Source organism: Danio rerio, chromosome 1, assembly GCF_052040795.2.
Source record: "Danio rerio strain M-AB ecotype USA chromosome 1, GRCz13ab, whole genome shotgun sequence".
Classification (NCBI taxonomy): Eukaryota; Metazoa; Chordata; class Actinopteri; order Cypriniformes; family Danionidae; genus Danio; species Danio rerio.
In genome coordinates this window covers 57,976,565-58,003,472 of record NC_141021.1, presented here as the reverse complement: position 1 = coordinate 58,003,472, position 26,908 = coordinate 57,976,565, and the positions used below count along the sequence as shown (strand labels likewise).

At 35.7% G+C, this 26,908-nt stretch overlaps 2 protein-coding genes and 1 long non-coding RNA gene across 8 annotated transcripts in view; 2 read left to right on the top strand and 1 right to left on the bottom strand.

Moving 5' to 3' along the window:
* Nucleotides 1-13,576, top strand: part of LOC137495979 (uncharacterized) — a 72,021-nt gene extending 58,445 nt beyond the window's left edge. The window contains exon 4 of one of the 3 annotated variants that reach the window (XR_015477231.1): nt 13,104-13,576. This is a non-coding gene — a long non-coding RNA (uncharacterized LOC137495979). Of the gene's footprint in view, nt 1-1,495; nt 1,584-13,103 lie in introns of those variants that run through there. The other 2 variants (XR_015477236.1, XR_015477233.1) reach the window with 2 other exon arrangements.
* Nucleotides 945-15,412, bottom strand: si:ch211-286b5.6. 3 transcript variants are annotated; one of them, XM_087238172.1, is made up of 9 exons: nt 15,287-15,412; nt 13,116-13,170; nt 9,749-10,078; nt 8,274-8,537; nt 7,878-8,126; nt 5,598-5,703; nt 5,473-5,524; nt 5,333-5,404; nt 945-2,531 (listed from the first exon to the last, which is right to left on the bottom strand). In XM_087238172.1, exons 1-9 carry the CDS (start codon nt 15,287-15,289, stop codon nt 2,457-2,459), a joined length of 1,206 nt encoding a protein of 401 aa, XP_087094298.1. In that variant the 5' UTR covers nt 15,290-15,412; the 3' UTR covers nt 945-2,456. The 3 variants fall into 3 exon arrangements, 1 of the variants encoding a protein (XP_087094298.1); XR_015477145.1 differs by having other exon boundaries at nt 1,788-2,531; nt 5,598-5,729; XR_015477146.1 differs by lacking the exon at nt 15,287-15,412 and having other exon boundaries at nt 2,024-2,531; nt 5,598-5,729; nt 13,116-14,423.
* Nucleotides 15,413-17,332: 1,920 nt separating this feature from the next.
* si:ch211-286b5.5 lies at nt 17,333-26,815 on the top strand. 2 transcript variants are annotated; one of them, NM_001200040.1, is given in 3 exon segments: nt 17,333-17,482; nt 23,943-24,078; nt 26,175-26,815. In NM_001200040.1, coding segments are annotated over 2 exon segments (219 nt in total). In that variant the 5' UTR covers nt 17,333-17,389; the 3' UTR covers nt 24,069-24,078; nt 26,175-26,815.
* The last annotated feature ends 93 nt before the right edge of the window (nt 26,816-26,908 follow it).

Sequence of the window (26,908 nt, the reverse complement as noted above, 5' to 3'; positions counted from 1 at the left end):
AGACTTGAATAAAAAATAACTGGAACAAAATAAGAGAAATGCAACACAGGCTCATTCTGAAAATGAAGTCCCTTGGACGTCTCTGGAGATCGCGAATTATGAAGCCGGAGGTACATATGGCTGCATTTCATTGACGCCGAGAATGTGGTAAGATCCGAAAACATGGTAAAAATCAGATGAGGGCTTTTCTTTTTCTGGACGGCTTTTGTAAATCGTCGTTTGGGTTTAGGGAAGTAAGAAACTGCAACAACTGAAACAAAAACTGCAAAAATACATACATCCCAGGACATATTTCACAGTCTCCAGAAAGATCCATGGGACTACGCTTTCAGAATGAGCCTGGGTTGGAGAAATAGCAATACACATTCCCTTCTCGAGGAAAAAAAATTTATGAATAAAGAAGTAGAGGGATTGTCTCTTTAATCAAATATATACAACATATATGTATCAACAATATAAACAAATGCTTGTTTTACAAATGCAGTGAGACATATACATACATTACAAATAAAAACAAGGGTTTTTTGCAAACCCAATGCTTGATTCCCATAACTTTCAAGATGGGTCTCCATGTGGCTAATAACTCTACTTTTAATATTATATTTGTACACGGTCAGGCCCTAAATCATCCATACTCCAGGCAAACTCTCACTTACAGGTCTTGTTCAAATGTAAATAGAAGCTGTGAAGTAATTTTTTTTCACAATGATGCCTCTTAATGGAAAAAGCCTGTGTCATTTCTGGTCAAAAACAAACTTGCTGGTTGAATAAAAGTAACTTTAGGTCAGAATTTGCCAGGCGTATGTATTGGCTATATATATATATATATATATATATATATATATATATATATATATATATATATATATATATATATATATATATATATATATATATATACATATAGTTGAATTTAGAATTATTCACCCCCCTTTGAATTTTCTAAATATTTTCCAAAATATGTATAACAGAGCAAGGAAATTTTCACAGTATGTCTAATAATATTTTTTCTTCTGGAGAAAGTCTTATTTGTTTTATTTCGGCTAGAATAAAAGCAGTTTTAAAATTTTTTAAAAGCCATTTTAAGGTCAAAATTATTAGCCCCTTTAAGCTATTTTTGTTTTCAATAGTCTACAGGACAAACCATCATTATACAATAACTTGCCTAATTACCCTAACCTGCCTAGTTAACCTCATTAACCTAGTTAAGCCTTTAAATGTCACTTTAAGTTGTATAGAAGTGTCTTGAAAAATATCTAGTCAAATATTATTTACTGTTATCATGGCAAAGATAAAATAAATCAGTTATTAGAGACGAATTAAAACTATTATGATTAGAAATGTGTCGTAAAACTCTGCTCTCCATCAAACAGAAATTGGGGGAAAAAATAAACAGGAGGCTAATAATTCAGGGGGACTAATAATGCTGATTTCAATTGTATATAAATAGGCTCGGGAAATAAGAGCTTTCATTATTTAATGACTTTCACAGTAGATGTTGGTTTAATGATCAGCACCTCGGACAGCGGATTCACACGTCAAACCTCTGCAGCTCACCGACCTGTCGCGCCGTCTAGTGGACGGTATATGCAACTGCATCATGTCACAAAAATATTTTTTTAAATAAGAAAATAGAATTACAAAGTAAAGACAGAAAAAAGTTTACAGAACAAAATTGAACAGGCTTAACAAATAAAAATGTTTTAAAAAAAAAAACTGAAAAAGAGGTCAGAGCATTATTGTCATAAAATGTCACCATGAACTGAAAGTAAAGATTGTCTTTTTTTCTCTAATGTGGTGTATATCCACTTGAAATGGTGCTGGAGTTAAAAAAGAAATTTAGGGAGGTACAGAAAAGTCATTTCGAGGGAGGAGGGAAGGTTATGATATATAATTCAATTATGGAAGCAAATTAATTTGTAGAAAATAATGAAATGCACAGATATATTGTTTATAACCAGCTCTGCTATATACATATATAAATAAAAAAAATACATTTGAATTGCATGGCAACTTAAAATTTCAGGTTAATAAAATTTTATTTTTCCAATACAAATAACTCTATGTAAGACTTTATGTAATTTATGCATGGAATTTCTTTTGACTTGATGCTGGTGTAAACAAAGCTGCCCGTTTTTTATCCACGGAGGCTGTATTACAGGCAGTGAATGAATGACAATTGCTAAAACACACACACACACACATTGTTGCCGTACTGGTGAAGTGCTGTTTCTCCTGACTATTTTATTAAGCAGTTTTCACTTAAGATAGTGGTATTCATTTTTCTGTGCATTATTTGCACCAGGAGTTCGCTATGTTATGTTAAAAAAAACTGTACAAAGTTTACATAGCTTGTGGATCAAATAATAAATTCTGTAAGAGTGTTGAAATCTTAGTAATGTCAGTAATGAATATGACTGAGAAAGTATGAGTACATAAAAGACCACATGATTGAATCATTCCTTAATATTATAATATGCAGAATCCTCATCTTCATGGCTGTCCGTGTTTTCACAGGATCTCTTTATATTCTGGAGAAAAAATGAGCATATGAATGAGTAGGATTACTCAAAACCTTCTTAAGGCTACATCATTCTTATGTTGTACCTTAAAGGGGAGCTATAATGCAAAAATCAATTTAAAGGAGGTTTAAACAGTTGTGTAGCAGCAGCCTGTTAATATAACCAGCCTCTAATGGTTAAACGTAATTCATTTTATTTTTAATAATCACACGTGATAAAAGCAGTCTGCAGAAACACATTGATTGACACTTTCCCTTTGTACGTGTCATCAGAGGGGGAAAGCCCCACCCATTAGTGATCATCTCTCCCTCATTAGCATAGACAGCCCTGAGTGAGAAGCAGCCGTCTGTCCATTAGCCATCAGAGTGTTTGAGCTGCTGAAGATAGGGCTGGGCGATTTTTACGATTAATTCGAATTTACGTTTTAAGACGATTTAATTTTATATCAAATCGAGGTATCGTGATTTTTAATAAAAATATTAGATTCTTTATAATTGCACCAATGCGCTTTGGTCCACTCTCTGTTTTAGCTGGTGCAAATACAACAAATACAAGCATTTAAGTGTCTTCAGTTGTGTATTTTTCTTTTGTTAATACCTTTGCATCAAATGCGCTTTGGTCCACTCTCTCACGCTACTCCAGCACTAACTGACGAGGGGATTTACATTCAGACTAATGCAACAAGTGAAATCCTACATTACTTCACGCTACTAAGTCACGTCTGTGTGGATTGTCAAGACAAATTCCCTCATCAAGTCGATAAACTCAATCTCAACATGTATGAAGGACATAAAACCTATGTGAAAAAACGCTCTGATCTTAGTTTGAACTGCGCTCATAGTTTGGTTTGAACATGAGCAGAGGTGATCAGCTGTAAGAATGAAAAGTGAAAGTATCCGCCTCCATGATGTCATTTAGCGGACCTAGTTGAAACCCAGTCAGGCAGCATAACACAGAGAGTGGTGCAAAGCGCATCAAATGATCGGTATTTAAAAGAAGAGGGGGGGGTAGAATAAATATATTATTTTATATTAGACACACATCTGGTGCTTGTATTTGCTCCTGCTATACGTCCACAACTTCACGCATTGGGTTAAATTTGGCTTTACAGTTTCCATGTTCAGTCCTTTTTCTTCCACTGTATCTTTTTAAGAAAAAGGCAGCAGCTTTACAACCTGTCATTCAATCAGAAGAAGATAAAGTTAAAGCCGAGCTGACAGCCAATCTTTCCTAGGCTCAGCAAAACTTGCAAAAAATACCTCTGTATTCCTGCAACTGCACTATTTACACATATATATTTTTAAAAATCTTCTGCAACGATATTTAACTCGTGAATTTGTTTTACATTTATTTACACCTTGTTGACCAATTTATGTATGACATGGCCATTAACAATACAATGTTCTTAAACCAGATGGTTTTTCAAGTTACTTATAGATAATGTTACTTCAGTTTTGTTGTTGTATTGTTTTAAGTTTACTAGTTACACAATAAATAAATTTAAAAAATCGAAATCGTGAATTGGTCTAACTTTATAAAAAAAACTAGATTTTTTTTGCCATATCGCCCAGCCCTAGCTGAAGATAATGTCAGCATAGACTAAGATTTTAAATGTGGAGTTTTAGATGAAGCACAAATGAACAGCGACAGGAGTCTCCGTAGACTGACTCAAGCATGAAGCACACACTTCTTTTCGCATCTTCAGTTTTTCACATAGATAACGTCAGAATTTAAAGCCCCGCCCACTTTTGAAAAGTCTCATTTGAATTTAAAGCAACAGTCACCAAAATGCCACAATTTGGATCAAAACCTAACATGGTCTGTTTCAGAGAGTTATAAATCATTATTTGTGTGGTGTTCTGAGCTGAAACTTCACTCCAGGGACCTCTTATTTTACTTGTTGTAAAAAGTGGCATAATAGGTCCCATTTAAGCTATATCTTAGCATTAATATTGAAGTGGATTTTATACTCTTTAAAGTGTGAAGTTAATCTATATATTCAAATTGTATGTGTATAATCTGCTTGTAGACATACATACCATTAGAAGAATTAAGGTGTTACAAGAAATGGATAAGATATATGGTTAACCTATTGGTGGAATTTGAGGTCGGGGGTTAACCTAGGTGGAATTTGAGGTCAGGGGTTAACCTAGGTGGAAATTGAGGTCAGGGGTTAAACTAGGTGGGATCTTGTGTGAACAATTTGAAAAACAGTTGCAAAAGAGTATTTAAGCAGGCCAGAACATCAGTTAGACAGAATTTTTCAGACAGAGATGCTACTGGGTGTCTCCTGAAAATTCTCCTTTGTTGTCGACAATAAAGTATACTCTTCTGATATTCATAACCTCCAGACTGAGTTTCATTCATTAAGAGAAAAACCGAAAACCACTACAATATGCGTTTCCCAACACTTTCTTAGTTAAATATACCCTCTTTAAGTCAAATTTTCATAAGGTTGGTCTGGACCACTCATAAAAAGAAATTGAAAGTAAAACATGATCCTCATTTAAATGCTAATTAAATTCCCTGTATATTAATGGAAAGAGTGGACTTAGATTAGATTTAGATAATGGTAAAACTGTGAGGAACTGTTTACTCTCATACCAAACTATTCAGCACCTCATAACATCATATGAAAGAGGGTAAACCTTAAGCATCCTCTTTTAGGTAATTTGAGGAACACACCTACAAATGGTAGAACTTTAGTTAAGATGGACATTTAGAATCTTCACAGCCCACTAAGAGACAACGTTATCTGGAAATGCAGCCCAGATGTTCTATCTGTAGATGATAAACACAGAGCAACTCACGTCCAGTGTGTCATATTCAGAGCATCTGGACTTAGGGTCAAGGGTCATGTAAGGGTCTTCTGAAGACTCCACCTGACGATGATGAGAGGATTTATTATTTGTTCATCACTGATCAATCACACATGAGGAGATTTACACACCATTTTACAGTGTTCTCTGTGGTTTTTCTCTTCTGACCGAGTCACTCGTTTCCTGTATAAGAAGTAGAGGAAATGATCATGAACACAAACTGACTCTGAATCTTCATGTACAGAGTCTCTCTCACCTTCTGATCAACAGCCAAATTGAAACTATCAGGATCACAGACGTCACGAAAGCAGCTGCAGTGATTCCTGCAGTAAACATGATCCAAGATGAGCTGCTCTCCTCATCTGTGCAGGTCAAATAGAGCAGGTGCCTATTATACAGACAATAGTTACATTTCCAATCAAAGATGTGAATTAGATTCATGCAAAAAACTGGAATAACGCATAAAACATTAGCGAATAAAGAAGAGTTTCCGTCTAATGAGCCAAACTGGAGCAAATATCAGACAGATTGTAGTTTCATGCATTGGGAGATGTGGTGTTTTTTCTTTAATAAATGAGTTGTGCTTGACAAAGACGAAATATAATGGCCTCAATACGAAGGCTTTTGGAGGCTTAAGACACTCTTTGGAAACACAGACAAATGCTCAAGACAGTTCTGGAGGTAATAGTATTAATAATAATACTGAACCACTGTGATGACAGACTTTGGCTGAGGGATTTTAGAAATGAGCATTTCAGATGTTTAACAATGTGCTCAAAATGCTGGTTTGTCCATTACTGCATCACATCAAGCTTATTTTTGTGATCACATGATCTGCTCAAACAAAATTACAACACTTTTTTGATGCGCATACTGGAATTTATTTGCTAGATATGTTTTCCTTAAAATTTGCGGGCCTTTTTTATACGTCTTTAAACTTGTACTGATACTAGGAAGGAAAATAGTTATGAATAAATGGGTCGAGACAAAAACCCCTCTTGTCAAGGACTGGATAATCCTGATTAAAGATGCCCTAATTATGGAAAAGATTGGACATATATAATAGGAAAATCCAAGTCATTTCAGAAGCAGTGGGAAATTCCTTTGACCTGTCTTAGTGTAACGAAGTGGCTGACACAGAGGGATCCATTTGCAGTATTTTTATAAAACAGTTCAATAAACAATAGCACACAGATGTTGTTCGTGCGCCGACTTACAATCACAGTAGTATACTGTCGTTGGGCTGGCGGCAGGTAAACACAGGATGAATATGCAGGCATGGGTCAGAGGCAGGCAGCTAGTATCAGAGTCGGTAAGCAGGCTAGAGTTCAAGGCAGGCAGCGAGGATCAAAGTCGGGATTCAGGCTGAAGTACAAGGCAGGCAGGACTGGGTCAGTAAACGAAGCAGGATCACAACGGGAAAGCAGGCAAGGATGAAAACGCTCAGTAGCGGGGCAGAACAAGATTTCGCAATGAAGCAGCGTGTGTGTGTGTGTGTGTGTGTGTGTGTGTGTGTGTGTGTGTGTGTGTGTGTGTGTGTGTGTGTGTGTGTGTGTGTGTGTGTGTGTGTGTGTGCTGCTTATATGTGTGAGGAGAGTGATTACTGGATGCGCTTCAGGTGTGTAGGCAATCGAGGGGAATGACTGGGACCGAGTCGGTGACACTTAGAAGTGATTATAAGTCTACTTTTTATCCTTAACTGTGCACACCATGATATTGTAATATTGTATTGAATTTTATATATTTTTATTATATTTTTATATTTTATTGATATTGTTTTTCTTCTTTCTTTTTTTCCTTTAAAAATACTGTATACTGTTTATTATCTACTCATTGCTGCACTGTAAAAAAAACTCCGCAAAAAGGTCAAAAGGCTTACAGAGATATTCTGTTAAATTACAGAAAAAAACATTTCACAAAATTACAAGCAAAAACTGTATAAATACAGAACAGACTTTACAGGCAAAATTAGAGTTTAATACTGTTGATAATTTGCATTTAAAATGTGGAAAAAAATAAGGAATAACTGCCATTTTACTAATTATTATGGAAATTATACAGATTATTATTGTAATTTTATAAATTATTATATAATTTATATTATATATAAATATAAATATTATATGTAAATATATAATTTATTAGTGTAATTATACAGATTAATGTGATTTTAAAGATTATTACTGCAATTATACAGGTTATTATTGTAATTATGCAAATTAATGTGATTAATAATTAGTAATAATGCAAGTTATTACTGTAATTATACAAGGCAAGGCAAGTTTATTTATAAAGCACATTTCATAAACAGTGGCAATTTAAAGTGCTTTACATAAACAAGAATAAAAGACAAGCATGAATAAAATAAAAACAAATAATATAAGAACAGATGAAAAAAAAGTGTAATGTCCATGTTTCAAAACTCCGGTGTATCATATTTTCTCATTTTACTCTGGGACTTCCCCATTCTGGTGATCACCAACCATCACCATAAATAGCTTTTGACCTAGATGAGATCAACACAGATGATCCTTACCTTTATTAGTGACTGAAACAGACTCTGATCTCTGAGAGCCATATTTATTCTCAGCCTCACAGTAGTATCGTCCACTATCTAGTGCACTAAAACTCTGTCCAGATCCAACAGCTGAGCTTTGAGTCTCCTTAAACCAGGTGAAGTTCACAGCAGGAGGGTTTGAGTCGCTGCTGCAGCTCAGAGTCACTGAATCTCCAGACACTTTTACAGCAGATCCACTGACGGACACTGAGACGCTCTTTGGAGGACCTAAATAACAAGCGTGAATGGTGTGCAAGATACATAGCAATACTCAAATGATGTAATTCAGGATTCATTATAAATATTTCATTAAGTTTTCAAGCATGATTCTAATGAACATGCAAACCTGTTTTCAAATAAAGTGTCTGCTCTCACCTCCAGGTCTAACAGTGATGTTAACTTGTGTAGAGTTGAGTCCCTCGTGTCCGCTGATGATGCACAAATACAGTCCGCCGTCCTCCAGCATGACAGACTCCACATCAAGCATGTTGTTCCCATAGTGCTGACTGTGCAGATGTCCGTCTTTCCTCCAGGTGTAGGTTGGTACAGTCATGGAGGGGATGCATGAACCGCAGCTAAAGAAGATCCAGTCTCCCTCCATCACAACATCAGATTGGGTCTTTACCTCCACCTCCGCATCTAGACCAGCAAGAAAACATCTATGCTTAGAGATTCTTGAGGATTGTGATGTCGGAGCAATGCAATAAGCAGGTGTAATGAGCCCTAAATACACTATATTGCCTTTACATCACATGAACTTCAATCTCAAAGGGATGGTTCACCCAAAAATCCAGAATCATAGTTAAAAAGCAGGCAGATGGTCAAAGGCAGGCAGCAGACATGAATAAACAAACAAAACAAATCAAAGATCGATACATGGCAAGACCAGGCAAGGGAAACATGTCGTAATGTTCACAGCACAGTAATGTATAAAAAGATAAATTAACAAGTAATGAGTCCATGAGCAGCTTCAGCTGTGTGAGTCAAACCAATGGAGACTTGGAGCAGGTGTGTGCGTGTTGCATGACTGGATCTTGTAGTTCATATACCGGCAAGTTAAATCTGTGTGTTTACCAGCGACGTGAAAGGATTAGATTACTGGTGATTGTGACGACAACAACATAGGCTCATTCTGAAATCGTAGCCCAATATACATTTCTGGAGATCGCAAATTATTGACCCGTTAAAGCAGGGGTGGTCAACCCTGTTCCTGGAGATCCACCTTCCTGCAGATTTCAGTTGCAACCCATATCAAACACACCTGCCTGTAATTATCACATGGTGTTAAGGTCCTAATTAATTGATTCAGGTGTGTTTGATATGGTTAGCAACTGAAATCTGCAGGAAGGTGGCTCTCCAGGAACAGGATTGAGCACCTCTGCGTAAAGCAGCAAACCCGTCAGAACCAACGACCAAAATATACCCATCTACAACAACATTTTCTTAACTTGAAGAATTTTTAGATATTGACTGGCCTCCACAGAGTCCTAAACTCAACCCAATTGAACCTCTTTCATCCTGAATTATGAGACTGTGAATTTTGGATATTTGGACTGGAATCAAGACAAAACTCTAAAGTAATTGAAGCATTTGGTTCATCAGAATGTGAGAACTCAAATTAAAGATGCATGTGTAACGAAGGCAAGCTAGTGAGTGCTGTGCAGGTAAACCTCACTCCTCTGACCTCTAAAGATGCTCTGGCGACAGACGCTAGAGGCCATGGTCTTTAGCCTCCTTGGTAGAGCAACCGACTGCCATGCAGAAGGTCACCGGTTCAATACCAGCTCGGAGCGGGTTGGGTGGCGTTGGACCGGTGGGGTTACACATGCAAACACATATGCTCCACTGACCTGTCACTTCTAAACGGACTCCCTGTGTGTTTGTCCAGTTGTGTCCAGAATCATCCGTGAGCATAAAACTGAAGATACCCGCGTCACTGACTCTCACATCCCTCAGCACCAGTAAACAGTTCCCAGAGTCCGTCATAAACTCCACACGGCCTGCAAACGCTGAGTCCTGAGAGACTGAGAGCTTCTGCTTTGCTGCTTTCTCATGGAGCCACTCTGCAGAGCTCACCTGCTTCCCAAAACCATATCCATCGTATTTACAGGGAATGAGCACCGTCGACTGCCGAACTACACACATACTGCTGACAATATGAGAAACCTCATACTGCACACCTGCAATACACACAAATGTAATTAGATACAGAGTATACATGCATTAAAAGAGGTCTGTGCATTCTTGATGTGAAAAGTCATTCTTTTTGTCCATATAATTTTGCTTGTTTTATGAAAAAACTCACTTAAATTTGACTTACTATTTCTGAAAACAAAACTTTTTTAACTTGAATAATTTTTAGATATTGACGGGCCTGCACAGAGTCCTGATCTCAACCCAATTGAACCCCTTTCATCCTGAATTATAGTTGAGACTGTGAATTTTTGATATTTGGACTAGAAACAAGACAAAAACTCTAAGTAAGAAAAGCATTTGGTTCATTATAATGTGAGATTAAACATTATAAAGGGATTACAGCGATTTATATAGCATTATACTGTAGCATTAAAGGGATTTCTCACCCAAAAGCGGAAATGATCTTATTCTCTCTCATGTGGTTGTAAACCTTTAATAGTTTCTTCTGTTGAACACAAAGGAAGATATTTTGAAGAATGCTGGTAGCTGGCACCCACTGACTTCCATAGTAGGAAGTAAATGAATTAATATGGATGTCAATGGGTGTCAGCATTTTTCGAAGTATCTTCTTTTGTGTTCAACAGAAGAAATAGACTCAGAAAAGTTTTGAACAAGTAAAGAATGAATAAACATGCAACCTAATCTGCTAAGACATTAGTAAACATTAGTTTTTTGTTGTCACACAAGTTTTCTTGGACAATGTTTTATGGACTTTGAGTGTTTCAGAAACTCAAAAATCTTTTTCTGATATTAATAATAATTGAATTAATATAATAATGATCATTTTTGGGTGGACTAACCCTTTATAACCTGAAGATTCTCAAACTTTTGAAAGGGGTTATTTAAATATCATTAATTTTCCTTCGGCTTAGTTCCTTTATTCACCAGGGGTCGCCACAGAGGATGTTTTACACAGTGGATGCCCTTCCAGCTGTAATCCAGTACTGGGAAACACCCATACAGTTATTCACACACGCTCATGGCTAATTTCATTTATTTAATTCACCTATACCGCATATGTTTGGACTGTGGGGCAAGCCGGAGCATCCGGAGGAGAGCAAGCAAACTCCACACAGAAATGCCAACTGACCCAGCCAAGACTTGAACCAATGACCTTCTTGCTGTGAGGTGACTGTGCTAACGACTGAGCCATAGTGTCGCCCTAATTTAATACCTTTTATGTTAAATAAATATGCATCTTCCACATGTCCCTACACTGAAAGAAATTACTTTTTGTTGTAAATAATAAATTTACTCTCTTAATTTTTAAATTGTAGCGTCAAGGATAACTAGAATTTTCTAAGTAAATATTTAATATTTAGAAATTTACTTCATGCAATAAATTAAACGAGTGGAAATAGTTACTTGCGATATTTAAATATGTTGCAAACTTAGTAATATTAAGTACATTTTAATAATTGATATGTCGTAATGGATGTGTAGTTCCCAGAATGCTTTGTATGGGACTGAAATAAGAGTGGAATATTTTGAAAATAAAAGCAATCTTAGGTGTTTAAATTTAAGAGAATTTTTAAAGTTTATTCATTATTAGTTAGAGTTTGAGTAGAGTTTGAGTAAATGTTATTAGTTTTCCGGTTACCACCTTTCAGAAGAGCAGCACTCATGCATTTGAATCTTGGCATTTTTTCAACATTAATGTTTAATGCTTCACTCAAAGAGCTATGCTAACACTAATTCTATAAGATTAGTAAGGATTTTTTAAATAAATTTGCTCTTGGATTCAGTTTGCTTAAACTAAAGTGAGATAAAGTGATGCCAAGTCAGTGGAAATGTGGCTTTTAATTAAACAAGTGATGCCAGATGTACTCATTTGTAACTAATAAGATTTATTTAAACTATTTTTAAAAATCAGTGTTCTTTTTGCTAAAACATGAACTTGACATCTCAATCAAAGATAATCAATTAACTTTTACTTTGTTAATTTAGGAGTGTTAGATTAAACAAGTAAATTGTACATGATGTTGACAAGTTAATTGTATCTGATATAAGAATGTAAAATTTACTGGTTTTTACTAATGACTGGTATATATACACACACACACAAAAGGAACAGTAACAGTCACTTAATGAAGCAAGTAACACACACATACACACACACACACATATATATATATATATATATATATATATATATATATATATATATATATATATATATATATATATATATATATGTGTGTGTGTGTGTGTGTGTGTGTGTGTGTGTGTGTGTGTGTGTGTGTGTGTGTGTGTTACTTGCTTCATTAAGTGACTGTTACTGTTCCTTTTGTATGTACTCTGAACTGTTTACCAAGTTTCCTTTACATGCACACACATATACATGCACACATGCACAAACACACGCTCCTGCCAGTATTTGACTATATTGTTGTTGTTTTTGGTATTTTTGGTATTGTTTGATAGGTTTTTGTATTTGTATAACTTCAAATTGTGTACCTTTTGTACCTTTTGTATATTCTAATAAATAATAATAAATAAATAAATAATGTAAAATGTACTGAATTTTTTAGTCTAAATTGTTATGAGGATATTTTTAAGTAAATCTTAAGAGTTATTTTTCAGTGTACTGCAAGAAAAATAGCATGCTTGTTTGACCTGTCTTATTTTATTAACATTATTGACAGATTCTGCAACAGGTTCCCAGACTTCTACATATTTTGATTTGATCCACTCCCAATGTTGAATATAGTATTTAACATATTCAGAGGTTGATCAACAGTATTTGCACAGGACTCCTCATTCATGAAACTTCATTAGGAATAAATACGCCATGTCTCTTCTAAATGATATCTTTGAAAACTTGAGCCTGTTTCCTTGTGACTGTAAATAGCTAAGTGTGAAAGTAAAACCCCAAACTGTGGGTGTTTGCTGAAGTGACACAGGGTGATGAAACTTTCCAGCAAATGTGCTGCCAGTGAAGCAGTTCTGTTTCAGACTAATGTAAAAATGTCTTGCATAAAGATGTACAAATGTGTCCTCTATTTGCAGATAAAATGTTACCTGTTGACATCAGAGAGAACCAGATGAAGGACTGAAGCAGAAGAGCTGGACAAACCTGCAAGACAGCAAAACCTTCATCATTATTATTCGTCTTACTTGAAACTATGCTCTTGTCTTCGGCTCGTCATTAATTTAAAAATAGCTTGAGCGTTCCAAAACTTCTTTAGACAAATGAGATGTCAATGAGCATCAGGAACTGCCTGCAGCAAAAACAAATTTGGGGGTCAATTGGGGCCCAATTGGATGTCAGGGGTGACCAGTGCCACCCGGGACACCCCTCTGGCTCCGCCACTGCCTTCATGACATCTCCGGTAAACCAGAGCACCCAGAGGAAACCCACGCCAATACAGGAAGAACATGCAAACTCCACACAGAAATTGAAAAGATCTTGCTGTGAGGCGACAGTGCTAACCACTGAGCCACCATGCTGCCTAACTACCCTCATTCATTCATTTATTTTCCTTCAGCTTAGTCCCTTATTTTATCAATGGTCAACACAGCGGAATGAACCGCCAACTATTCTGTTTTACGCAACGGATGCCATTCCAGCCGCCACCATTCCACCCAGCTACCCTCATCTTATAGTAGTTTAAAGTAAATATTATAGTGTTTTTGAACCACAATATGGTAAAGCACTTAATTAATCTGTAGCGTTGACTTTATAGTTACTATAGTTACAGAACAAATACAGTAATATAAACGACTAAATGATTAAATACTGGCGGTTCATTCCGCTGTGGTGACCCCTGATTAACAAGGAATGAATGAATGAATAAATACTGTAGTTAAGGGTGTATAACTATAGTGTATATTATACTACAATACACCACAGTTTACTGTAGTCAAGACTGAAGTATACTACAGTATTTATTACAGTTCACTATAGTTAATACCACAGTATATTGGAGCGTTCATTAGCAAAGAGTTACACTTGTACTATACTTTTACACATTGTGCTGATTTCCCTTTATTTAATTACCCTAATTAAACAAAGTTAAGATCAGGATCCTCCCTTAGCTATATTTCTTAGCAAGAGTTTAGTTAAAGGATCGTCTTTAAAGAACGTAGTTTGCAAAAGAATAAATTAGAGCATACTTTACCACACAGGGTAACTTAGATGGGTTCTGGAAAATGAAGTCAATGTCCACTCCAGTGAAGAAAATTAATAAAATACACTTTTATTAATAAAATAAAATCCAGTGAAAAAGTAGAACAAACAAAAGACAAACAGAAAACAAGAAATCGTTACTTTGCCTCTCGATAGAGACAAAGGGCAACCAACCTCAATGAACAGAAGTCGGGAAGCGCAAAGCTGGTCAGAAAATGCTCAGCTTTTATACTCACAAAACCAGGTCAGGCACATATAATAGTGTTCATAAATCATGCAAAAACTGCTTAACTCATACATTCAAGGAGCATGCTAAATCACTTGAACAATAGGAAGACAGATATATGAGTACATAGAAATCAATACATGGGCCTCTTTAATATCAGCCTCACTTCCCTCAGTTATGCCCCAGATTTAGGTGTTCGAGCTCGGCAAGGAGCTGGGTAGAGAGCTCTGTAGAAGTACGAGGAGGGGGTTCATTTAAAGTACAAGGGAGGGGGTAGCCTGAGGTACCTAAGGGTTCACAGAGAGTTCGTCCAGCTGGTTTGTTGATTAGGCGCGCCCTCTGCCGGAGCCGCCTGTTTTGTCTCTTACGTTTCACTTCATCACTAAGAGTTGTGCTTTTACGCATAGGAATATCAGAATACATCAGTGATCTTTTGTGTCTCACATGATTAATGTCATCTGACCCATCAAACATCACAACATTTACTGTAGTATTTCTTTTATGTGGCCTGATATGTTGTCGTAGTCTTAAAATTGTAGACATTTCTAAGCAGCTGGTCTCAGATCAGTCATTGTCACACTCTCAAAAAAATTAGGGGAAGTTGAAATATTTCGAAATACGCATTTAATTCTGTCATTATTTTAATTGAAAATGGTAAAGACATGTTTCTAAACTTTATCATATCCATGCTTGACTTACAACTGAGAATAAACCACCCAACTGCGTCTTTTTACCATATATGCTAAAACAATGCAGTACAGAAAGTAGGGTAACTTCAATGGGTCAAACCCAGACATAAACATAGAAATAAATAAGATTTAAAGTGAAATGTTCTACCATAATCCTGAAGTCTTCAAATGTCGACGATCAAAACTGCCAGCAGACGAGAAGTCGAACCCTTTAACGAAACAGGATGACTACTAAGACTAAAATATTACATCCTCTTTTTCTTGATATCATGGTGAGAACTTAAGTTGTTAAAACTGCTGACGCTTTTAAACTGTCATAACCACAGACAGTACAGCAGCTCTAAAGACACCAAACATCATCATTGATATCATTTATTAGGTTAATAAATTGCATTACAGTAGTTTTCACAAAGTAAGGATACCTCAGACTGAGGCAACTGCTGGAAAAGATAAATAAAAAAACAAAAAGGAAAGGAAATTACATTTGTCAAAATGTCACACTAAGAATATAAAGTTTAAACACACTCTGTCTGTTTACGTTTACACTTGGAAAAAGTGATATTATTGGTTAGAACATTTCTATTTTGAGTGAATTTGTCTAGAAAACCATTCATTTTCTTTTCGGCTTATTTTTTTTATTAATCTGGGGTCACCATAGCAGAACATCTGGTGAAAACTACATTACCCATGATGCTCTACAGAAAATTCCACCAATCAGAAAGCCACAGTTAGCAAAGTGCCAAAAAATGACATAAATCAGTGTTTATGATCAAAGTAATTAAATATTTGAACATAAGTACATCTATATTTGCAATAATAAAAGTAAAATATATATTTTATACCTTCAAATAATGAACAGTTTTGTTTTTCTCCCCAGGTCTAATTAATAAATATAGAAAAATACACATGAAGAACATCATAGCCAACGTATTCAGCTTATGTTTTACGCATCGGATGCCCTTCCAGCTGCAACCCATCACTGGGAAACATCCATTCACTAATGTAAATTTTAACATGCCCAATTCCCCACTATCACATGTCTTTTGACTTGCGGAGGAAACCACAGCACATAGAGGAAACCCATGCGAACACAGGGAGAACATGCAAACTCCACTCCTCAAAGAAATGCCAACTGAGACAGCCGAGGCTCAAACCAGCGACCTTCTTGCTGTGAGGCAAATGTGCTACCCATTGCGCCACCGCATCGCCCTTTTAAACTATATATAGCAAAGTGTATATTTGTTAAAGCTACAGTAATAAATAGGTAAAGCAGGCTATAGGTGGATTATATTGTTTCAGTACGCAAAACAAACCTATTTCTGGATATTAAAAAAGGTTTAATTGCAATAGAGGAATTACCAACCAACATCACACGACATCACACGCGTTCAAATGCGCATAGTGGCTGCAAAAAAAAGGCGAGTTGCGATGGCAAACATGTCGTGTTGTGAGGTAGGATGCCAAAATTGATTGTCCAAAAATTAAAAAAATAATTAAGTTTAACCGTACACCACACAAATGGACCTGTCAGATGAACGCCACTCCCGTTAACGTTAATTTTGCCAAATAACTGCTTATCATTGGGTGAAGTGCAAAGTGAAAACACCATCGCAAACTCACGGTTAACTGAAAAGCCCATCAAAATGAGCATTGCAATGGACATGATGGGTTTAGTAAAGACAATGCTATAAAAAAATGTTTTGCAAATAATTTCGCAAAAAAAAAAGTTTTTCCAGTGCAGTTCTTTATTTATTTATTTTTTCTCAAAAAAGTACTTTTTGCTTTGTGATTTTAGGAGAATTGCATTTTTTATTTTTTTTTATTTTTATTCAATATTTTTTGTTTGCAAAACATTCCTTTATTTTGCAAGTATATATATGGCCCTAGCCTAGATTGACTCCATACTTTTACACTTTGTGGCCAAATGTCCTCACAAATACCAAAAGTACATTTTGGCCTTATGGGGACATTTTTTTGTCCCCTTGAAGAAATCAAACTAAATTAAGCATGTTAAAAATGTCAAAATTCAGATTGTTTCCTGTGAGAGTTGGGTTTAAGGGTATAGAGTTACAGAATATGTGTAGACTACAGTAGTGTGTGTGTGTGTGTGTGTGTGTGTGTGTGTGTGTGTGTGTGTGTGTGTGTGTGTGTGTGTGTGTGTGTGTGTGTGCGTGTGCGCGCGCGCGCGTGCGTGTGTGGTTCAAACTTCCGCAAACTCTGTTTTCGGTCGGTCGGTCAGTCAGTGATCATCATGTCCAACAATAATGCTAGCAGCAGCAGTGTGGCCGCGGCGCAGAAAGCCGTCAAACAGCTCAGACATGAGGCCGACATGGATCGAATGAAAGTAAGTCTGTCAATGTCAATAAAGTATGTGATCGAGTTTTCGGGTTTAAGCGAAACACAGGCAGAAGAGTTAAAGGTGTTAGTTGCCGCTAGTGCTAACGCTAACCGACAAACCAACTCTTTTAAACTCGATTCACTTGTGTACATCTCGATTACATTAGTTTTCTAACGCAATGGCTACTCGTAGATACATGTAAAGTGGCTTATACAAGCTTGATACAGTCGGAAATGGTTTTAAGGAGTAAAGTTCAGTTTGTTGTTTCCCCCCGAGCTCATTAATAATGCAAATAAATTCAAATACAGCAGCACAAAAAACGAGACTCTGATGGTTCTCTGGTGGAGTCGACGTGTGACTTTAAACGACTTAAAGATGAGTACATTTGAGTGGTGTTTTGGTTAAAAATAGTGTAACAGTAAAGAAAATTGCATAGTTTTAAGTGAAAAGTGAGTAGTATTAGCCTATGTTTTTATTTAACTAGCTTTCCTATACATTGTGTCACAGTGTTGCCTGACAGAAATTGAGGTGCGTTTGTTTACTGTTCGTTTAACAAAGAAGCAATGGCATATTATGTACGAGCTTATTGTTTTGACCGTAAATGAAAATACAATAGTGAATAGTCTGAAAGTAATGCTGACGGAGACCGTCATACTTTACAAGATCATTAATAACAGTACATTTATTTTAAAGTGATAGTTCACCCCAACATGTAAGTTCTACAGTTTATTCACCCTTGTTTTAAACTTCTATTGAACACTTTATAAGATACTTTGAGGAAAGTTGGAAACCTGTAGCCTTTGACTTGCATAGTATTTGTTTTTCCTACCATGGAAGTCAATGGTTACAGGTTTTTAGCTTTCTTCAAAATATCTTATTTTCTGTTTTAACAGAAGGAAGAAACTCATAGGTTTGAAACCACTGTAGGGTTGTGACGATATATCCCCACCGGTTAATCGACATGTGACAACACCGGTAATACCGGTATCACAGTGGGGTGAGGGTTTTCTCTTTTTTTTCTGCTTTTGAATTGCTTATAAATGCGTGCGTATTATATTTTCACTTTTGGCTTTGCGGGAATCGCCAATTCGGCGTCAATTGTTTGAATGGAAGACAAGGAAACTACAAAAAAAAACTTTTATTAACATAACGCAAAAAACACAACAATGCTACAGGCTGAAATAACTGTGGAAGTTGGAACCAAACAAGTAACAACCATAAAACTTTTATTACGTTTTATTATGCGCTTGTTGTGCACACGCAAAGATCTCATGTTGTCCTACTTAACTTCAATGTCTTAATGTATCAATTATATAATAATAGCTTAGTCCTTATGAACAATCCGTTTATAAAATAGCCTACATTATTAACGAATCTATGGGCTATTGAAGAATAAACCAAATGTGAAATATGATCCTTGCATAATGATCACAACTAAACAAGCTAGCACTCATTTTATATATAAACTAAATAAATAAAAAATTCTGTAATTTCTGTATCTTCTGTAAAGATCAGACAGCCTATACAGATCACACTCATGTAAACAACATGTAAATGTATGAATATTTCGATACGTATTGTTATGGAATATTTATAACGATATGATCTTGCTTTTGGTTATGTCGATACCAGCTTTGAGCTCTCTCTCACTTTCTCTGCATAAAGCCTTGTTTATACTCGACGCGTCCGCTTGTTCGCTTGAGTGCGCGCAGCGAATGTGACGTCATTGCGGGGTTTGCGGAGGTTCACTTTGGGTGATTTCGGCTGGCGGTGTGTCGGACATTTTTTGAGACTCGCGGCACCGCAACTGATTTGAGTTGAATATGAAACAATTTCAAGAGATTTTATCTGAAACAGTAGGACTGAACAGACATCTTATGACTCGTGATCAGAGAGATAACCAGATAATCAATAATTCTTGGCTAGAAATTGCAACAGCCATGGGAAAGGAGAGAGTTTTTGTTAAAAGGTTTGAAAAAACCTGAAGAATAAATGTATTAAAATCAAAAGAGGCCATGGCAAAATGTACACAATTACAGAATATGTTTTTCCACCAGTCATAGGTTTTGCACTGATGTATTTTGTTTGATTTTGTATTAAAAACAATTTAATAGTTACAAAACTATTATGAAGTCACACAGCCAAAATGCATACAATACTTCCGCTTGTGGTTAAAGCACTTCTGAATTTGTCAAGATCTTAAAAATGTAGATCAGATCAAAGCTATAAAGTTGTGGTGTGTTTCTGTGTGTTTTCTACTGATTTAGAGCTTGAAAAAAAAGTTACTTCTTTTTAAAAGAATTGTATTTTATCCTATAGACTAGGGCTGCGCAATAAATGGTTTCAGCATTCATATCGCAACGTATGCATTTGCAATAGTCACATCTGCAGCATCTGCAATGTGAGGATTAGTATAGTTGATAAGCAAAGAAGAATGTTAAGTGTTTACATTTTACAATACATTAGATAATTCATTTACATTTACATTTTCATTTAGCAGAAGCTTTTATCCAATTATATTATAAAAAAAATTTTTTTTTGAGTACAGTTAGTGGTAGAACCAGAGGTCGATTGCAGATTAGGAAGTGAAGTGGAGACTAAATTGAGTTTTTAGTCGTTTTTTGAAGACAGCGAGTGACTCTGCCGTTCTGATGCAGTTAGGGAGTTCATTCCACCAACTGGGCAGATTGAATGAGAGAGTTCGGGAAAGTGATTTCTTCCCTCTTTGGGATGGAACCACGAGGCGACGTTCATTTACTGAACGCCAGTTTCTGAAGGGCACATAAATCTGCAGAAGTGAGAGCAGATAAGAAGGAGCAAAGCCAGAGGTCGCTTTGTAGGCAAACATCAGAGCTTTGAATTTGATGCGAGCAGCAACTGGCAGCCAGTGCAAACGGATGAGCAGCGGAGTGACATGTGCTCTTTTAGGTTCATTAAAGTATTCAATAGTAGGGGCAGAGCAAAATAGTGATATGCATAAGGTGGCCCTTCTCATAATGGCAAATCAAACACATATCAGGGTTGCAATTCTAAGAAGTATATGCGCGCTGTTAATATAAGAAATGCATCTAACTTTTTAATTAGGGACCGAGCACCGAACGGTGCAAGGCCCTATTGGAATTGCTCCGTTTATTATTATTCTTCTTCTTCCGCGGAATGAATCGCGGTTTTGAGGGGCTAAACATGCCCGAAAACTCACGCAACTTTGCACACGCCTCAGAAGTGGCGAAAATTTACGTTTGTTATGGGCTTCGGAAGTGGGCGTGGCAAAATGACTCGACAGCGCCACCTAGAAAAATTAAACGGACGAGCCCCCGATCCACGAATCACGCACATGCACGAAAATTGGCACACACCTCAAACATGCCAAAACATACGAAAAAGTCTCTTGGAGCCATATCTCAAACCCAACAGGAAGTCGGATATTTTGTACTTCCTGCGGCGAAAAAGTGGCGATTTTGCCATTTCCAGGCGTTGTATTTTAACGAACTCCTCCTAGGGATTTTATCCGATCAACACCAAAATTGGGTTTTGTCATCTAAAGGCCTTGGCGATGTTAAATTGCGAAGCTTTAGAGTTTTCGTCGATGGGCGTGTCTGTGGCGGCCTCGCAAACTTTGACGATTCGCCACAAAACAGGAAGTCGTTATAACTCAGGCATGCATTATCCGATCTGCCTCAAATTTCACACGTTTGATAAGAGTCCTGACCTGAACACGTTTATATGCCAATATCCAGATATAGTTATAGCGCCACCTGCTGGCCACAGGAAATGACATGTTTTACACTGTAACAAACTCCTCCCACAAATTTTATGGTATCAGCACCAAATTTGAGTGGTGTCATCTGAAAGCTCTATCGGTGATATATTGTGAAGATCTAGAGTTTTTGCAGAGGGGCGTGTCCGTAGCGGCATGACAAACCTCAACGCTTCGCCATGGAACAGGAAGTCCTCATAACTCAACCACACAAAGTCCGATCAGCCTGAAACTTCATATGGTTAATAAAAGTCCTCCCCTGAACACATCCACATAACAATATTGAAGTGGGCGTGGCAAAATGACTCGACAGCGCCACCTATAAAAATTAAAAGGACGAGCCCCCGATCTACGAATCACGCACATGCGCGAAAATTGGCACACACCTCAAACATGGCAAAACATACGAAAAAGTCTCTTGGAGCTATATCTCAAACCCAACAGGAAGTCGGATAATTTTAACTTCCTGCTGCAAGTAAGTGGCATTTTTGCCATTTCCAGGCGTTGTATCTTAACGAACTCCTTCTAGGGATTTTATGCTATCGACACCAAAATTGGGTTTTGTCATCTAAAGGCCTTGGCGATGTTAAATTGCGAAGCTTTATAGTTTTTGTCGATGGGCGTGTCCGTGGGGGCCTTGCAAACTTTGATGATTCGCCACAAAAGCGGAAGTCATTATAACTCAGGCATGAATTATCCGATCAGCCTCAAAATTCACACATTTAATAAGAGTCCTGACCAGAACACGTTTACATGCCAATATCCAGATACAGTTATAGCGCCACCTGCTGGCCACAGGAAATGTCATGATTTACAGAGTAATAAACTCCTCCCACAAATTTTTTCATATCAGCACCAAATTTGGTTGGTTGTTATCTGAAAGCTCAAGTGATGATATATTGTGAAGATCTAGAGTTTTTGCACAGGGGCGTGTCCGTGGCGGCATGACAAACCTCAACGCTTCGCCATGGAACAGGAAGTCCTTATAGCTCAACCACACAATGTCTGATCTGCCTGAAACTTCACATGATTGATAAAAGTCCTCTCCTGAACACATCCACATAACAATATTGAGTCAGTCATAGCGCCACCTGCTGGCAGAAGGTAGTTTGGCTTGTAACTCGGCCACACAATGTCCGATCTGCCTGAAACTTCACATGGTTGATGAAAGTCCTCTCCTGAGCACATCTACATAATAATATTGAGTCATAGTCACAGCGCCACCTGCTGGCAGAAGAAAGTTTAGCTTGTAACTCGGCCACACAATGTCAGATCTGCCTAAAATGTCACATGGTTGATGAAAGTCCTCTCCTGAGCACATCTACATAATAATATTGAGTCTTTCATAGCGCCACCTGCTGGCAGAATGTAGTTTGTCTTATAACACAATCTCCACACAATCTCTGATCTGCCTGAAACTTCACATGGTTGATAAAAGTCTGCTCCTGAACACATCCACATAACAATATTGAGTCAGTCATAACGCCACCTGCTGGCAGAAGGTAGTTTGTCTAATAACTCAGCCACACAATGTCCCATGTGCCTGAAACTTCACATGGTTGATAAGATTCCTCTATTGAAGGCATCTACATACCAATCTTGAGTCACAGTTATAGCGCCACCTGCTGACAGGAGGAAGTTTGGCATAAATGTGTAATTTTCTCAGGTTCTTTATATATATCGGCTTAAATTATTATTGTTCGCTGTTCTCTGTCATCCTGAGGCCAAAGGGCGGTGGTGAGCCCGGGTGCGAGGTCCCTTTCATCGCTGCTTGCAGCTTTAATTTAATTTTAATTTTCGCTTTTCGTTTACAAATATCATGACATATTGTGGATGGTTTTGTGATACACCACTTATATCGTGATCTATCATTATTGGAGGAAAAATTTTACAAATCGTATTACTGTACCTGAATATCTGACTATTATTTCAATTTTATGTTATTTATTTAATCTTGTAATTTGTTTGATTTACTCCTCTACAAGATTATTACAATCTAAGTTATGATTTTATTCCAAATAGAGCTATTCAAGTCATCTGCTGAAATAAATAAGTAATTTATTAGATTTATTTAAGAGATTAATAAACTCCTAAACATTTATTTAGTGTATATTGGGAGTATTTTAGCCCTAAAGGAGACATTATAGACTCAAAAAAGCCCCCAGCAATAGCCAGTCTATGAAAAAAACATAGTTTTGCCATATAAATTATGTAACTATTAAAGTAAATTAAAATGCTCCATGAAGACATTTTTGTAATTTCCTACTATAATGATATAAAATTCATTCTTGATCAGTGATGTGCATTGTGCATTAATTTGGTCAACTTTAAAGGAGATTTTGTCAATAATTATTGAGATTTTTTCCTGATTTCAGAAGTTCACAGTCATATAATATATTGCAATATATTGTAATATATACACAGTAATATATTGGGTCAAATATTCTCCTATATAACAATCTATACATCCTCAATGCAAAGATTATTGAATCATGTATAAATGTATGCAATGTATACATTTAAATTACATCACAAATCAAAAAAAAAAGATCACAAATATATTACATTACCTGCATACTCTCGGATCATCATGACCGTCTTTCTGTGTGTGTTTAACAGGTGTGGTTGTGTCTGCTTTATAAACGTTAAACAGGTTTGTGTACTCAATCCCTGTTGTTTAACATATCGCTCTGATTTCAATCTCTGCAGGTGTCTCAGGCTGCCAAAGACCTAATTAACTTCTGTGTGCAAAATGCCATTAAAGACCCTCTGCTGGCGACCATCTCTCCCAAGGATAACCCCTTCCGGCCGCCCAAGTCCTGTGGCCTCCTCTGAGCCGGCCAAGGTTATAAAAAAAAAAACACCCTTCTGTGCTTGATACATTTTTGTTTAAGGGTTAGTTCACCCAAAAATGGACCATTTACTCAACTTTAAGTGCTTCCTAATGTGTATTATCTAATTATATTAAATATATTATCTTTAAAGACAAGCTAACTGTGAGCTATGAGGATAATCAGAGGCATATTGTTCTGTTGAACCCATAAATTCAGTTTATTCTAGAAAATAATTTTCTGGTAACTACATTACCCATGATGCTCTACAGAAAATTCCACCAATCAGAAAGCCGCAGTTAGCAAAGTGCCATTAATTACATAAATCAGTGTTCATAATCAAAATAATCAATTATTTCAACATAAGTACATATATATTTGCAATAAATGTTAAAAATTATATATTTTATACCTTCAAATTATTAACAGTTTTGTTTTTCTCCCCATGTCTAATTTATAAATAAAGAAAAAATACACATGAAGAACTCCTGGGAGAGATCATTTTAATTAATAATCCATTAATAACAAGCAAAATTCACAGCGCAATAGTTGGGTTCCAGAAGTAAAAACTTATAATAATATATACTAATATTTTTAAATAAACGTAAACTGTCTTCTTAACAATTTGAATAATATTTATTATTAATAATAATAATTTCATATTATTATATCATTCATTCATTTTCTTTACACTTTAATCCCTTTATTAATCTGGGGTCGCCACAGCAGAATGAACCGCCAACTTATCCAGCATATGTTTTATGCAGCTGATGCCCTTCTAGCTGGAACTCATCACTGGGAATCATCCATACACACACACAATATATATATATATATATATATATATATATATATATATATATATATATATAAATAATAATATAAATATAATACATAATAATATAGATATAATAATATAAAATTATTATTATTAATAATATTATAAATGTTATTTATAATATTATAAATGTTATTTATAATATTTATTATAATATTTTATAATTATTATTGAAATAATATTCAAATTGTTAAGAAGACATTTATTTTGAGGTTTATTTTAATGGATTATTAATTAAAATGATCTCTCCCAGGAGTTCTTCATGTGTATTTTTCTATATTTATTAATTAGACCTGGGGAGAAAAACAAAACTGTTAATTATTTGGAGGTATAAAATATATTTTTTACTTTTATTATTGCAAATATAGATGTACTTACGTTTAAATATTTAATTACTTTTATTATAAACACTGATTTATGTCATTTCTTGGCACTTTGCTAACTGTGGCTTTCTGATTGGTGGAATTTTCTGTAGAGCATCATGGGTAATGTAGTTTCCACCAGACATTTATTTTCTAAAAATAAACCGAATTTATGGCTTCAACAGATCAATATGCCTTTGATTATCCTCATAGCTCACAGTTTGTTTGTCTTTAAAGATAATATATTATAATTAAATAATACAAATTAAGTCATTTTTAATTGTAATGAGTGGAGTTTTACTTCTAAAACACAGCTTGTGCTCTATAAACATTGCTTGTTAAGTAATTAATAAATAAAATGTTTGCTCCGGGGATGTTCTGCTCATATATTTGTATATTTATTCATTTTACATGTGGAGAAAAACAAAACTGTACATTTTTGAAGGTATAAAATAGATTTTTAGACATTTATTGCAAATACATTTGTGTTTATTTACAAATATTTAATTATTTTGATTGAGTATGGAGACTTGATTATATCATTTATGGTGCTTTGTTAACGGAGGCCTTCTGATTTGGGGAAATGTTCTGTAGAGCATCATGGGTAATGTAGTTTTTTCATAATAATGATTACTGAATAATGTGCAATTAAGAGATTAACAGAACAAAATGACATTGATTATCCTCACAGGCTTCTCCTTTTAGTTTTTTTAAGGTTTGAAAGTTATTATTTTTTGTTTAAATAATAATAATTTTCAAACACAAGTATTTTTTTGCCAGATTTTACTTCAGAAACCCACATTTTGCTCTGTTAATCCGCTTTATTAATTGATTATTAACTAAAATTATTGCTCATTTATTTTGATTATGATTTAATACATTAATATCTGTGTTTTCTGTGTTCTTTCAGAGCTGGTGAAGCTGTCTTCATCTTTACTCTACATTAAAGCCTCTGGAGCACTACACACTAGAGAGCATAGAATTTTCTCTCTCACACACACACTAATTTCATTTCTTATTGCTGTTTAGTTGTATTATGAGTAATAATACGTTGTCTATATGCTGAATTTACACTGTTCACTCGGTACGATCTGTTACTGTTTTAAAATTTCTGAAAACCCATAACAAACACACACACACACACACACACCGTGTTACTCATGTTCTAGGATCAAACACTATTTTATGAGTCTTTTATAAAGCAGAAACTAATTGAAGATTGTATGAAGTTTTCCTGGTTTATATGGAAGAATTTATAAGCGTAGAGTTACCATTCGTCCTGTCTAAAATATACTTTTACTAATTTATGGCCATGTTTGGTGTGAAGGTCATGTTTTGTGTTGAGATCAGAGCTCGTTTTGGATGCTGTTTCTCATTAAGGATGATCTGATGAGCTGAATCGGGTGTTTAATGAGGGAGACTGACAAAATGTGCTGGTTTTTTTATTTTTATTTTTGGGAAAACCTGAATGGATGTTACATTTAAAAATATATCTCTTTTCAATGTCTTTTTACTACACTGACTATTAAAATAAAATGTTATTAATCATTATCTTGTGTCTGTGTGTGGTTTTTAACCCTTGTTATATTAAACTTTGTATATATTTATACCTTTTTATATTATATACATTGAAATACTCACTAG

Excerpts from the sequence above, each read along its gene's own strand:
- si:ch211-286b5.6 (XM_087238172.1), bottom strand. Across the intron at positions 8,127-8,273 it reads CATCACTGTTAGACCTGGAG|GTCCTCCAAAGAGCGTCTCA; the intron begins GTGAGAGCAGAC and ends CTTGTTATTTAG. Across the intron at positions 2,532-5,332 it reads CTGAATATGACACACTGGAC|AATATAAAGAGATCCTGTGA; the intron begins GTGAGTTGCTCT and ends TTTTTTCTCCAG.